The following is a 15728-nucleotide window of genomic DNA, read 5'->3' as shown; positions in this document are numbered from 1 at the left end:
GTTTACCTAATGGAAGCCGTTCCAACCACTGCCATTTAGCTTGCCTCTTCCAAGCCTCCGGAAGTTTGTATACTTTGAAAGTTTCAAGATTCTCTTTCCTTGGCTTTATCAACCCTGCTTTGGGTTCATATGAGGTCCTCAGAAATTTGTATGAATTTGATAACCACTGTGCAGACATTATAAGTATGTTCTGTTATGCTATTTTCTTTAGTTTCTGTTAGTTATGTATAACTAGGAATGTTTTATTACTGAGTATAAATCCTATATTAGACAGTGTTCTATAGATACAAATGAAAGAATTCCTTTTTGCAGAGAAAACAGACCATCACAATGACCTTTTTTTTTAAAATTTAATTTTAAAACTTTGAGCAGTTACTACTTACGTTCAACAAACATTTACTGAGGCAAAAAACATTATGTGCCAGGCACTGTTAGGTGTGCTAGGAATACAAAGATAAACAGACCATGATCCCTACCTTAGAGTTGCTCACAGTTATGTAAGTGCTACAAGAATATAAAGTAGATTAATTGAAGATCTGGTGCTTTTCCAGATAGGAAGGATAGCAGATTTTAATTGTATCAGGTATCGCATGCTTTGTCATCTGAATAATTTCTCATTTGGTTTTGGACACTTAGGTTGACTTTGATGGGGAAATGATACATTGCCTTAATATGTATGTGGGGTATATGTCTTTTAACTGTTTTTTGTTGAAGGAAACTACATGTGAGCAGGCTAACACCTGTTGGTATGTCCATGACCTCATGTTATGTGTATAATTATAAATATCTTTTTCAAATTAGCTCTTCCCAAGGAGCTCAAGTAAAGACTGCTGTCTATAAAAATTCTTGTCCAATGTTTTCCCTGTTATTTTCAATTGATTCAGTCTTCCTTTTGATGTTTTCAGATTTTGCTTTCCCGTATTAATAACTATACTATCCCAGAAGAAGAAATTGGATCTTTCTTATTTCATGCTATTAACAAGGTGAGTGGCCTATTTCAGATGTCTGAAATTTAAATATGTAGTAATTGTAATTAAAATCTTAAAAATGCATGTATTAAGCATCCTTTTTAGAAAGATTACTGTATTCTTGTATTCACTGAAGTATTTGGGGATTTTTCAGCCTAATGCACCTGTCTGGCTGATACTCAATGAAGCTGGGCTCTACTGGAGAGCAGTAGGAAATAGCACTTTTGCTATCGCTTGTCTTCAGAGGGCTTTGAATTTGGCTCCACTTCAATACCAGGACGTTCCTCTTGTGAACCTGGCCAACCTTCTGATTCACTATGGCCTTCATCTTGATGCCACTAAACTGCTACTTCAGGCTTTGGCCATCAATAGCTCTGAGGTGAGGTTTTATGTTTCTTTGTAGCAATATATATACCATGTAGTGGTAACTCAAATTCAGAGTATCATTTGTGTTTTTATGGAGAGGACATAAAAAATATCATGTTTTGTTTTTCAGAGTAGAATTTGCACATTTTGAGAGGGCATAAAACAGATTTTTGTTTTGTTTTATTTTTGATGTGTTCATCTCTTCATTTTAAGTGAATGAAATTTATAAATTGTACAATTAATTTTTTTATAAACTTGCATTTAAATAAGAATCACATATGCTAAAAATATATACTGTCACATTTTTATATCTTAAACATCTGCTTCTCACTTTATCCTACTCATTATAACATGCAAGCTGTTTAATGTTATACTGTTTTACAATGTTAGTTTATAGATATCTTTATACTAACCAAGCCAGAGCATAGTGCAAAGGTCGTTTTGATAAGACTAGATAAGTAGATTGATATTCATGCCCTGAACCTCCCACATGCAGTCCATGGAGTTGCATCACTGCTTTGTAGTTAGTAAGTTTTTGTTACAGTTTCTAAGATACCAGTTCTTTTTTGGTTTTTTTGTATCTTAACGTCTCTGGTCCTTAGATTTGAAAAAAAATATTCAATGTCATCATGTTATAATTGAGGACATCTTAGGTTTGATGAAATATAGTTATAATAAGTACACACTTAAATTGCTTCTATACTTAGTGTCTAAATGTTCCTGAGTTTTATCCCCAAATAAACTTTTAGAAATGTACATGAATGGCTTAGGTTTATTTGACATGTCCCAAAACTAATTTTTTTCAGTATTAGGAGAAAATGTTGCCTGTTAAGAGTTTCCTTTGAGATACATATATTCACAACTGGATTTTAAGTAAAAGTTTACAATCATTATATTACACAGTAGGCCAAGTTGCCAGAGACGTACATCAAATATTTATCAAATGATTACTGTGTGCCAGGTGTGGGTATAGTAGAACAGATGATCTTCATGGGATGTGATGAAGTAAGCACGCAAATGGAAGGCTCAGCACAGCTGTATTCCCTTGACACTTCTCATAGTTCACTTTTTTCTGTCACCAGCCAAGCCAGTTAGGCAGTATTCCACTGAAGAAAAAAAGAGCTCCTTTAGAGATTAGTTACCTTTCCATATTTGAAAATTATACTAAAATTTCAGTTAAATATTATGGTACTGCAATAAGAATAAAAAAGATAAATCAATGAATCAGGATAGATACCCCCAAAATACACCTTAATCAGATGCTACCCCCAACTGTCAACATTTGGAAATATTTCCTTGCAAGCTTTTCTTCTTTGTAAATATTTCACAGCATTGGAATTACACTGTACTAGTGATCTTTAAAACTTATTGTATATTAAAAATGTATTACTACTTAGTTTTTATAGCCATCCATTTAAATGGTTTTGTAAAGTTTTGATGAATTGATATATCACAGCTTACTCCACTGTTGCTAGATATGTAGGTTGCTGACCATGCTTAGTTATTGTCAGTAATGATTTTTCTGAATAAGACCTTTTTGTATTCCAGATAATTTTCTTAGGAAAGATTGCTAGCAATGAAATTATTAAGTCAGTAAGAGAATGAGTCTTTTGATGGCTTTGATACAAAATACCAAACAATCCACGAAAAGATTTGGGCCAATACATATTGTCATAATCAAGATCTCTAAATATTCATTTCACTTGTATTATGAGCAGAATCAGGCAGTTGAAATAACTCTTAACTTTTACTGATTGTTTACTAGAGCCAGGCACTATACTAAGCACTTTACATGTAGTAACTCAATTTAATCCTCACAACCACCCTATGAGATGAGATTTACCCATTTGATAGAAAAAGAAACAGAAGGGATTTACTGAAAATCATAGAACTTGAATTTGAACTCAGGGAGATTGGCTACAGAGCTCACACTCTTTAGCCACGTAACATTGCCTCTGTATTAACATTTATAAAACAAATTTACTTAAAAAAAATTCACTTCTCTGTTGTAACATAAATTTCTTTATCTTTTTATTGTTTTTATTTTTAAAGTAAAAGTTGTCGGCATTTTCCTCATTTGGTTAGAATTTTTTTTTTTAATTTTACGTGGACTATACAATAAAGTCTTTAACGCCATCTGCCATACATTAAAAATATTTTCTCTCTTTGCCTTTTTATCTTAGCTTTTAAAAATTACCTTAAATTTTTCATCTTTTCCCTTTTGATTTCTGTTGTTAGATTTAAGGTATCCTCGTAAGAAGTTTGAAAAAAATTAGTTCTGTTTCTGTTTTCTATGGTTTGTCTTTAAATAATTGATTCTCAGATATACAAAGATCTTTTCCTATGTTGTCTTCTAGGTGGTATATAGTTTCAGGGTTCACATTTAGGCCTATGATTAATTTCAAGTTAAATTTTCTTTGTGATGTGAGGTGTAGGGACCAAAGTTCATTCATCAGAGTTCTTGTCCACATGGATATCAAGTTATTCCAGGACCATATCTCAAGAACACTGTGCTTTCCTTATTGAATCACCTATTACCTTTGCTCTGAACTCCAGTTTACTTGACACCTCCACTTAAATGTCTAAAACTACAGGCCAAAACTAAGCTCCTTAACGTTATTCCAGTTTGTTCTCAGTCTTCCCCATTTCAGGAAACAGGAAAGCCAGTAGTTAGGACAAAAACTTAGAGCCATCCTTCATACCTTTCTTTTTCTCTCAGGGCAGATTCAATCTGTTAGCAAACCTAGCTGATTCTGTTTTTAAAGTATACCCAGAATTTCACTGCTTACCATTATCTCCACTGCTATCTTATCCAAACCATCTTTATCTTTTATCTAGATTACTTCAATAGCCTCCTAACTAGCTTCTTGACTCTTTCCTTTGTCCCTCTACATTCTGTTCACAATACAACAACCAATGAAGTTCTTGTTAAAAGTCAGATGTTGTCATTTGTTCAAATCTCAGCACATGTAACTCACAGTAAGAGACAAGAATTTATAACGATGTAGAAGGTCCTACATGACCTTGCTACTTTTCTAACGTCGTCTCCATGAGAGCATTCCTTTGGTCATTCTGTTCCTGCCTCACTTGCCTTCATGCAGTGCCTTGAACATGCTAGCTTGCTCCTCAGGGCCTTCGCATTCTCTGTTCTGTCTGCTTGGAATGCTTCATCCCACTAAATTCTTCATAGCTTGCTCCTCATCTCCTTAAACTCACTTAGAAATACTAACTTCTCAGTGAGTCTTTCCCTTACTACTGTATTTAAAATAGCACTCTTCCCCACTCTTAGTACTACTGATGTCTCTTCACCATATACTTTTCTTCATCACATTTTGCTCACAATTGTAACATCCTCACAGTTGTGTGACATGGGCCTATAAGATCCACAAAGGCAGAGACTTAGCTTTCTTATTTTCTGCTGTATCCCTAGTGTCAAAAACAGTATATGAAACATAGTAAACACTCAGTAATTATTTTCTGAATGAATTCCTGAAAATTATTCTTTTTTTCCAAAATGCTAACCAGTTCATCTCAATATAAGATATTTACATAAGTGTCATTCTAGTTATAGGGATAATCAGAACACTTGTTTTCCTTATGGAAGATATAAAGACATTTTTGAAATCTAAGTATGGAATTTAATTTTGTATCTGAGTGGGGAACCAGTAAGTAATACTTTAAATGTAATCTGAGAGCTACTTAGATTAGGCCTTTTTAATCTGGAGTAATTTGTAAACCTGTCTTGGTTATAGTGAGACATTCTGATGACAAGAGCAGCCTGAATCAAAATCAGGCAGCTGATATATTATAGGTGTTGCTTTTCATAGGGATATACTGTGCAATTTGAGAATAAAACATTCTTAGATCTTTTAAAATAATTTTAATGATAAAGTAAGTGTAGAATAAATGGTTTGTACACAGCAAATCCTAAACATAGGTGTATTTCTGCTAAAATGACCTAAACTGAATACTTTGGGCTGCTTATAAAAACAAGATCTCAACAATAGGAAAATAGAATTTTAAAACTATATACAACAGCATCAAAAAATCAGATATGTAGAAGTAAATCTAAAGGAAGATGCACAAGATTTCTATACTGATTACAAAACACTGCTAAGAGAAAGAAACCTAAATAAATGGTGATATAGATCATGTTTATCAGGATGGAAAAGTCAGTGTCGTTAAGATGTAAGTTCTCCTCAAAACTGATTTATAGATTCAGTTTGATCCTAAACTCCCAGCAATTACGTGTATATATGTGTATAAATTGATAAGTTGATTCAAAAATCTACATAAAAGTACCCAAAATCTGGGGCGGGGGGGAGGAAAAAACAGTTGGAAGGCTTATATTACTAGATTTCAAGACTTGCTGTGATTAAGTCAGTGTGGTATTGGCACAGAGATACTTAAATATATCAGTGGAACACAATTGAGAAATTAGAAATAGGCCCCTGTGTATATGGTCACCTGCTTTATAGCAAAGACACACCCATAGTTCAGTGTGTGTGAAGCTTTTGGGTTTTTACTAAGTAGTACTGGAGTACTTGGATATCCCCTGTGGACAAAGAGTGAACCTTGACTCCTACCTCATATTGTACAGAAGATTAATTTGAGGTGGGTCATGTACCAAAATGTGAAAGGTAAAACAATAAAGCTTCTTGATGAAAACAGAGAAGAGAAAGACTTCATTACCTTGTAGCCAGCAAAGATTTCATAAAGCAGTAACTATAAAAGAAAAAATATATAAACTAAACTTCATTAAAATTAGGAATTTCTGCTTATCAGAAGATACCATTAAGAGAATAAAAAGGCAAACAACAGACTGGGAGAAGGTATTTGCAATAAGTATTTCCAACAGTTGTCTTGTCTAGTATATATATGAAGAATTCCTTCGAATCAATAAGAAAAAGACAACCCAATTTTTTGAAATGGGGAAAACAACAGGCACTTCAGAAGTGAGGGTACCCAAATGGCCAATAAGCATATGAAAAAATATTCAACATCATTACTAATCAAGGAAGTGCAGATTAAAATCGCAGTGAGATGCCGCTTAAGCATCACACGAAAACAGCTAAATTAAGAAGACTGATGATACCAAATCAGTGAATTCTCACACTTGCTGGTAGGCATCCACTGGAAAGCTATTTGGTTATGTCTCTGAAAACTAAATGTATGCCCACCTTAAGAACCACTACTAAGCATATACCCAAGGAAAATGGGTACGTATGTCTATCAAGAGGCATTTACAAGAATGTTCATAGTAGCTTTATTTATAATAGTAGCTTTATTTATAAATAATATAAATATTTATAATATATAAATATTACAGTTATTTATAATGTATTAATCAACTTGTAACTGATTACAAACAATCCAAAAACTGCCTGTCAGTAGGAGATGGATGAACAAACTGATTCACTGACGTGATGGAACATTACACATCAATTTTTTTTAAAAGAATGAACTAATAGTACACAAAAAACATTCAGTTTCCTGAATATTAGATATTGTATTGAGTGAAAGAAGCTACAAAATAGTACATATATGCACAAGAGAACATGCTGCTTGATTCCATTTATGTGAAGTTCAGGAACAGGCAGAGCTAATCTGTGGTGTTGGAAGTCACAGCAGCATAACAGTGGTTCCCCCGGGACTGCGGTTGAGCTGCGCAAGGGAACCTCTTGGGATACTAGAAATGCTCTAAATGTTTTGTATCTTTAGATGAATGGTGGTTACAGGGATATATACATATATAAAAATTCATTGAGCTGTACACTAAAGACTAGTGTATATTACACATTTTATCTATGTTTTATCTTAGTGAAAGTTAAAAAATAAATTTGTGTTAAACAGTTTAGAGTTAGCTGATGTAAATAAAATGGACAGTTAGCCATTAACTTTTATGGGGTAACCTAAAAAGATGCAAAAGACATATACTGAAAAGGTTTTGTAACTCTTCAGAAGATATCAATTCATTAACATTTTGCTGATTTTTTTTTCTCTTTTCAGCCCCTGACCTTTTTGAGCCTGGGAAATGCTTACCTTGCTTTGAAGAATATCAGTGGGGCACTTGAGGCCTTTAGACAGGCTTTGAAATTAACTACCAAATGCCCAGAGTGTGAAAACAGCCTGAAGCTGATTCGCTGTATGCAGTTTTATCCTTTTCTGTACAACATCACGTCTTCTGTTTGCAGTGGTAAGCAACTGTTAAATGCTGGCAAAATAATGAGTTCAATCAGGATTCCTGTTTCGATCAACAGAACACAGAAAATGATTTCCTCAGTTTTTCTAAGGATTTTTACATAACTAGCATAATTTAAGACATATAGGAAAGAAATTCATTTGTTACTTACTATACAGACACACTGGAGTATTAGGCTTAATTCTCTTCCAGAACCCTAGTTTGAGAAAGGCTGATTAAAGTATATTCAGCTGGGATGATAGGCTGTGAGATATTTTTTTCTCTCCCTCAAATCTCTGATGTTTTGTAACAATTGATATTTATAGTAAAGAATATTCTTTTCTGCTGTGAATTTAAACTGTGTAATGAGATTTGAAGCAGTGTTTCCATCCTCATTCACTGAAATATAACCCCTTGTCTTTGAGTGAAGGTAATTTAGACCTTTCCTGCACCTTTGAAATAGTGGCCTGACATGAAGTATCTTCTTTGCATTCTTCCACTTCCTCCCACAGCCTCCATGCATGTGCATAAGTGTATCCACCTGCCTCAAAACTGCTTGAGTTAATATCTAAACAATAGATCCCTTTCTAAGAGTTCCATATATGATTATTTACTTGTTTAAACTTCACTAGAAGGAAAAAAAAATGAGTTTAACTTGAATTATGAGCAGTGCTGTTTACACGTGTGGATCCTCAACACCTTGCCATTGTAGAGCACAAGCAGGTGCTCCGTTAATGTTCAGATTAGATTGTAATATTCAACCAAAAGATTAGTCCAGCTCCTACACTTCAGACATTTAAAAAAAAACCCAAAAAGTGACACCCACTTGGTTAAGTGACTTGTCTAAAAACCATCAATAATTACTAGATTTGGCACCCAAAACTGGTTTTCCTTATTCACAATACCATACTGCCTTAGGATTTTAATGAAATGACAGACAGTAAGTCACTTTAAATATCAGAGCCCAGTTTTTTAGTGAAGAAACAAAAAATCTCTCAGCCACATAATTCCATAGCTCAGGGGTAGATCACTGATGAACACAATCTAAACTAGAATTCTTCTGTGAATGCTGAAGGCCTAAGATAGTGGTTCAGCAAGGGAGTGTGGTGGAGTGTCTAGTGCTGGACTCACACAGATTCACGTTTGAGCCCTGGCTCTACCATTACTGTCCTCCTGTTCCCAGTAAAGTAATTTGTGTCCTAGTCTATAAAATGAAAGACAATAAAATCTCATATACTTTTTGGGAGAATTAAGTGAGATTGTTATCACGTAATAGGTGTTATATAAAAGCGATTAGAAATTCATAATGAATACAAAATATAACTTTAAAGGTGCAAATTAAGGATCTTTATCATCTTATAATACTAGAAAATATGTTGTGATCTTCTAAATTTTGTAGGTTATCTAAGGACAGCCTTATAAACAGGATTTCACTTTTTTCAATGAGCTGCTTATATTAATAGAATCTTACTTTCTTTGCTTACTACCATCTCCCTCACCTCTCTTGATTCTTTTCTGTTATTGGGAAGAAGAGTTTAATATGTATATAGTGATCCTTTTCTAAAAAGCCTTTTCTTTAGCATTGGTTTTACATGCTTTTACTTAGCATTTTAGTTCCTAAAAATTTATTCTTATTTTATGTCACTGATACCAAGAGAGGAAATTTGGTTGTCTTGAGCTTTTTCCCCAGAACATAATCTCAAGTAGCCCAGGAAACTATTAACTTGAAACAGATCTTTCTCAAAATTGTAGTATATGGTAATCTAGATTATTCCAGGAATATTATTGGATTAGATACAATAAAAGAAAATAATTCGACTTGGTAAGAGGGAATACCATTTTTAGTTCTTTCAGGAAGAGTTCATTAAAAAAATTTTTTTTAATTTTTAAAAAATCATTAACCCTTTTTATATTGTAATTAATTAGTTTACAAAAGAAGCCAACATCTGCTAACTACTAAATTAATACTGTTACCCCTAATGGAAATGTATGATATAGCATTTTCTTGGTTTAAAAACTTACTGATAATACTGAAATAATTTCAGTATTAAAATTTTTCTTTGACAATTTTTTGCAAGACTTGTTTCCACAATAATCCTGTAATAGCTGTAATAATTCACAGCTACTCCCCTGAGTTCCAGCTTTGAAAAGCTGAAACTTGAAAGAAACAAACACCTCTAGAAACCATGAATTTCTAATTTTAAAATCTAAACAGCTGCATCTGCTCCAGTTAACTCTGAGCTTTACTAAATGGTTGATGAAAAGAAAAAAAAAAACTTGTAAGTAATGATTAGCATTTCTGTACTTTCAGATGATTCTGTCTGCCTTTTGCTTTTTCACTTTTGCAGTATTGAAAGAAGCTTCATAAGTTCTTACTTTTCTGACATATTATCTGTCTAAGGTTTTTATTATGACTATACAAAGCTTCCAAGAGACAAACAGTGCTTGTGATTCTTTTCCATATAATAATCAAGGAATTCATATTGTAATTGGTTTTATTGGGCAAGAATTTAAGCTGCCCTTATTCACCTCTTTCCCAACCAAAAAAATTCTCTTATGAAAGTCTATTTGAAAAGCTTCCAATTTAAAAGCTTTTCAGATAAGCGTTTCAAGATCAAAAATCGTTAAATACTTTTGGAAAACATTTTAAAAACACTTTTTCTGACCACTATTATTAATCTTCCACAAATTATTTTCTTTAAAGATCCATGTTAGTAACTATTTTTATAGCATATATGATATAGTATAATGTCTTGGGTAGTATGAACTAAACTAAAATTGTAGGCTGTCTTTTAACATCAGCAAGTATTATATTGATTTTCATATATAATCATGGAATTTTTCACACAGATTTTCAGTTTATGTTTCTTGGAAGATTTGCACAGGTATCGTGTTTAGCTTTGAATACTGATTTATTCAGCTTAAAAGTACATAATCATGCTCACAAAATTTCCTACTTGTAAAAACTTTATAGCTAAAAGTGTGTCAATTAGTACAGAATCATTTATCTGACAGTTTTTCCAAACTTATTAATCTAGAAATCATTTATTGACTGCCATTTGTTAGGTGCATGTGTTTTTATAGCAACTACCTATCATCATCTCCCTCTCTCTCCTTTAAATAGTATTTAATGAATCTTTTTCTTTTATAGTTAGTTATATTAGCATCCCAGTTTCAAGGATGCTGGGAAGGGAAATATAATAGATTGAATTTTTAATTGCCCACTCTAAGTTGACTGTAAAAGAGAAGTTAGTGCTTCTACTTTTGATTAAACATTATTTTGGCAGTTTTGAAATACACACTTTTTCCTTCACATTTATTGGTTTGTTATTTGACAGTTTAACTTAGATAGAACTGAACTGACTGCTTTATCAAACTCATTCTTCAATAACAACCTACTTGGCCTTTTTTAAAGTAAAATGGAATCTGTTAAATAAACTTACAATGCTTTTGAGTATAAGTAAAGTCTCTTGAGTGCTAAACACTAAAAAAAGGACTTTTTAAAAATTGGAAGTAAAAGTGTCACAGGAAATGAAATTTCATTAAGCAATAATTACCTTTTCTAATGACCAAAGAAAAATGATTTTTATAACAATATAAGCGAAATATAGATATTGAATCTGTAGTATTCATGATAGTGGGTTTTCCAAGCATTCCTTACTCCAAAGTGTTTTCTAAATAATTTCATTCTTCAACTTTACTGATTTTAAAATTAAAAAGTTACATCTAACAAAGGTACTTTCTGCTACTTAAGTAATATACATTGTTCTGTTATGTCTCTGATGTACATAATTTTACTTTATTTTTATTCTTCATTTGGTCTTATTTTTCTTATTTTAGAAAACATAAGACCAGTGATGGGTTATATTTATTAGACTTTGTTTACATGAGATGCTTTTATATGTGTATATATATAAATATATAAATATGCTATATAGGCATGCACTAATAATGGCATTGTTGTTAACCAAATATAATTAAGCATCAACCCTACAATTTCTGAACGTTGGTCTTTCCTTAATTCACTGAGATACATGCCCACTTAAAATTATTGGCCAGATCTTTAGAAATTATGAATAAATCTTATACATAACTCAGACTTAAATGTCTAGGAATGCTTAGAATATAAGATTCTCTATAATATGTATTTGAAAGTTTGCACCGCAATAAAAAAAGTTTCCAAATTATATACATGAATGTTAATATCTGTTCCAATGTGTAGAAGAATTATCCTGTATTGTCTTTACAATGTTTATTTATAGCATCTATTTACTATTTACTTAAATTTTATCATCCTTCTATAACTTGTTTCATTGCCTGAGGTTTTAGTCTGTGTTCTTCAAACTAAATTTCCATAGATTTATAACGTCTAACTTAAAGCGATTTTACAAGGAGTTCAGATTTTGAAGAAAAAGACATTCTGCATTTTGTATTTTGCTGCCCTCCTGTGGACTATCCAGCACATGCTACCTGCAGTTAAGGACCTTTGCTTTATTACATTCTTGATGGGAATTAATGAAGATATCTACTTAAAAAAAAAACAAAAACAGAAAGATACAGTCTCAAAGACCTTTTTTTTTAAATTTTTTAAAATTTTACATGTCATTTTAGTCATTTTACAATGTTGTGTTAGTTTCTGGTGTACAGCATAGTGACTCAGTTACATATTTATGTGTATTCCTTATCTTATTCTTTTTAAGTTATAAGCTTTTATAAGATATTGAATACAGTTCCTTGTCCTATATACAGTAGGACCTTGTTGTTTATCTACTTTATATAGTAGTTAATATCTGCAAATCCCAAATTCCCGTTTTATCCCTCCCTACTTCCTTTTCCTTCTGGTAACCATAAGATTGTTTTCTATGTCTATAAGTCTGTTTCTGTTTTGTAAATAAGCTCATTTGTGTCTTTTTTTTTTAGATTCCACATATAAGTGGTATCATACGGTATTTCTCTTTCTCTTTCTGTCTAGCTTCACTTAGAATGATGATCTCTAGGTCCATCCATGTTGCTGCAAATGTTATTTTATTCTTTTTTGTGGTTGAGTAGTATTTCATTGTATAACTATACCACAACTTCTTTATCCAGTCATCTGTCAAGGTCTGCTATAGTGAGGAGCGGAAAAATGGGATGGTAGTTGGAGGGGAATGCGAGATCGAAGATATTTGGTTTGAGTTTTGTTCTTCTAAAAATAGAAAATATTGTAATATGTTTGCATAGGAGTGATCCAGTAAAGAGGAAGAAATTGAAGATACAGAAAAAAAATAATCATAGAAGCAAAATTCTTGAATAGACAGAAGAGGATGGGCTCCAAGGCACAAATGTAGGGTCAGGGTTGTCCTTAGATAGAAGAAAGGACAATATATAAGTATAGTATGATGGTGAGACTTTTGATTACTTCTCAGTGAAATAAGAGGCCACTTGTCAGATGAGAGTGGAGAGGGGCAGAGGGAGTTAGAGATGTGATGAGAGAGGAAAGGCTGAAAACAATGGACTCAAAATGTGAACTGACTAGAGAGGTTTCTGACGTTGGTAACTGGATAAATGTGAATGCCATTAATTAAGAGAGGGCATGCAGGAAAGAAATCATCTATGCATTGATATGGGGCTGGAAAATAAGTTCAATGATAAACATGTTCATTCAGAGATGTCTCTGTTTCCCTCAGAACTTCCAGGGTGAGAAGAAAAGTCTAAGAATGAAATCTTAGGAAATACTAGCATTTAAGGAGCAGAGCCAGTGAAAGAGTGAAGAGAGGTATTAGGAGAACCAAGAGGGAGCTAGGTCTTGAAAGTCAGAGGAACAGAGGGCTTGAGAAGGGGAAAAAAAATGAATAGTAGTGTGTCTCTATTGGTTCCTAAAGTGTGGTACGAATACCACCAGAGGTGTGCACACTTTTAGGTAGTACTTAGATTAACATTTTTTAATTTTAGCATTTGTGGCTTATTCTAATGGGCATTAGAAGAAATATATAACCAGCACATCAAAACTGTGATTCATGAAAAGTGGTACTGATTTTCCCTTTGAACATAAATGAAGATAAGATTAAACAGTGCATCCATTTTAAAAAAAACTACATAAATAATGGTACTGGTACCTATGGGAAAATCACAACAGTATTTGCTGAATGAATAGTGTGGGAAGCTCTGGGTTTAACAGTTTAGAAAATCATTTGCTGACCTCATTTTATCAAAAGTATTTTCTGTAAAATAGAGAGATATCTACACTAAAACAGTAAGAATAAACTTTAGGATAATGGAAATATTAAAGTGAGCTCTCTCTATATAGTTGAATTACTTTTAGAACTATTGGCATAGATTCTAAACTATATAACTCATGTTTCATCCTGTCACTGTGTGACTAAAATGACTTTAAAGCAAATAGTTAATGATAACAAGCATTGTTCTTTAGAAAATATATTAACAGGACACACAAATAAGGAAGACTTTTTAAAAACTCACTTGTTAGAAACGTGAAAAAGTCAGTATGTGTTTGGAATAAAATAGTAGAAAATGTTGGCAGGTGAGTGAAGAAGTAGGGCATTTTTCAGCAAGGTATTTTAAGCCCCGACATGTCATACACATAGAGCAAGTGGTTTTATTCTGTCTGCAGGACTGTTGGAACTACATTGCTGTAGCTTAGCTATGATGCTCCAAGGACTGAGACCAGGGACAACAATTAAGCTATCGCTTTAGGTATTTCAGTAGCATTTCTTGAAGTCAGCTAGGCGCTAGTCACTCACTTACGGAATACTTTTGTTCATTACCCTAAAAATAAGAAGTTGCAAATTTATAATCTCTCTGAGTTACAGAGCTTAACGCATTAGGTGTGCGAATGCTCTTTGCCAGTGTTAGGGTTACTATCTTGAGTCTCAAAAGGAAGTCAGCTATATTTTTGAGGAAGTAAATTAAGTTTAGATCATGGTTCTGCTTCCTTTCTGCTCTGTGTGTGATGTGGGGACATCCACTGGAAGGCGTCATTAATCATATTTTGTGATTACTTATCTACAGATAGGGTTGGAAAGTTATATTAAGACATCTTTGTGTGTGGGTTCCATTCTGCATCAGAAGCTTACTGTGATTCCTACACTCACATCACTAAGGACACCGTGATTGTACACACCAGTAAGAAAATATGAAGGATGAGCAAGATGAGGTCTGTTTTATTTAGTCCTCACTAATGATTGAACAGGTTATTTTTAATATGGTTTGTCGCTGCAGCTGTACATGTCTTCTGATAGGAACTGAAGGGGTCTAACTTCTAGTTATAAATACTTTATAGTAAGTTAGGCAAGTTCATTGGATGCTGTCTTTTTTTTTTTTTTTTTTTTTTTTTTTTTTACTTCCTCAGTTCCATTTATTGTTGTAGATGTTTTTGGTATTTCAGTTTGTGATGCTAACTGATGCTTTGCTCTCTCATAGCAAGCATTTGCATAATTCTTCCTCATTCAAAAAGATTATTCTAATTGGCAGAACTTTCCCTCCTCCCCTCCCTCCATCTCTCTGTCTCTGTCTCTCTCTCTCTCTCTTTCTCACACACACACACACACACACACACACACACACAATCTGTGCTGCATTGGTAGAGTGGGCTTTTTTTCTTTAAAGTGACTTGTGCCTCAGAAAATTCTTTATGTGCACTGTGAACCAGCTGGTTGAAATGAATTCCCAGTTTTTGTAATTTTTGTTTAATACAGTGAGCACCAAATATTTAAACCCCTTTACAAATTTAATCACTAAATGTTTTTTTTTCCTCAGTGATGGAAATACAGCAGTCTGATAATCACTAGAAAAGAGGATTGGTGAGATTTAAAACACATATGACCGAGGATACCTGGCATATGTATGTGTGTCTGTGTGTATGTGGTTTGGGGTTTTCTCTCCCATTTTCATTCAATGTTAGTTATTACTAGTAGTAGAATTTATTTTATTCTTAACTTCTGTGCTCACTGACCAAGAAAATCTCAAGCATCTGTTACTTTTTCTTAACCACCAAAATTTACTTAGTTGTGATCTCGAAAATGCAGGAGAAATTTAAATCAAATTTCATTACTGTTGAGCACAGCTTTGGATTTCTCTTGTCTTCTCATTTAGTTGCTTTTTATAACAACAGATCTAAATTTTCCATTCAGAATTTGCCACACTCAAAGCAGTTTAAACCACTTTAGCTGCTGTCAGGCATTAGTTAATAACCCAGTCAGATCACAGACATCCAA

At 33.1% G+C, this 15728-nt stretch overlaps 1 protein-coding gene across 6 annotated transcripts in view; it reads left to right on the top strand.

Moving 5' to 3' along the window:
* TTC17 (tetratricopeptide repeat domain 17) overlaps window positions 1-15728 on the top strand; it is a 102095-nt gene that overhangs the window by 39782 nt on the left and 46585 nt on the right. For all 6 annotated transcript variants that reach the window (XM_011000601.3, XM_064492428.1, XM_031459769.2 and 3 more), the window contains exons 14-16: window positions 906-983; window positions 1123-1347; window positions 7344-7530. In XM_011000601.3, the coding sequence (XP_010998903.2) occupies window positions 906-983; window positions 1123-1347; window positions 7344-7530 (490 nt within the window). The remainder of the gene's footprint in view (window positions 1-905; window positions 984-1122; window positions 1348-7343; window positions 7531-15728) is intronic.

This window comes from Camelus dromedarius, chromosome 12 (genome assembly GCF_036321535.1).
Source record: "Camelus dromedarius isolate mCamDro1 chromosome 12, mCamDro1.pat, whole genome shotgun sequence".
Taxonomy (NCBI): Eukaryota; Metazoa; Chordata; class Mammalia; order Artiodactyla; family Camelidae; genus Camelus; species Camelus dromedarius.
This window is presented reverse-complemented; position numbering and strand designations above follow the sequence as displayed.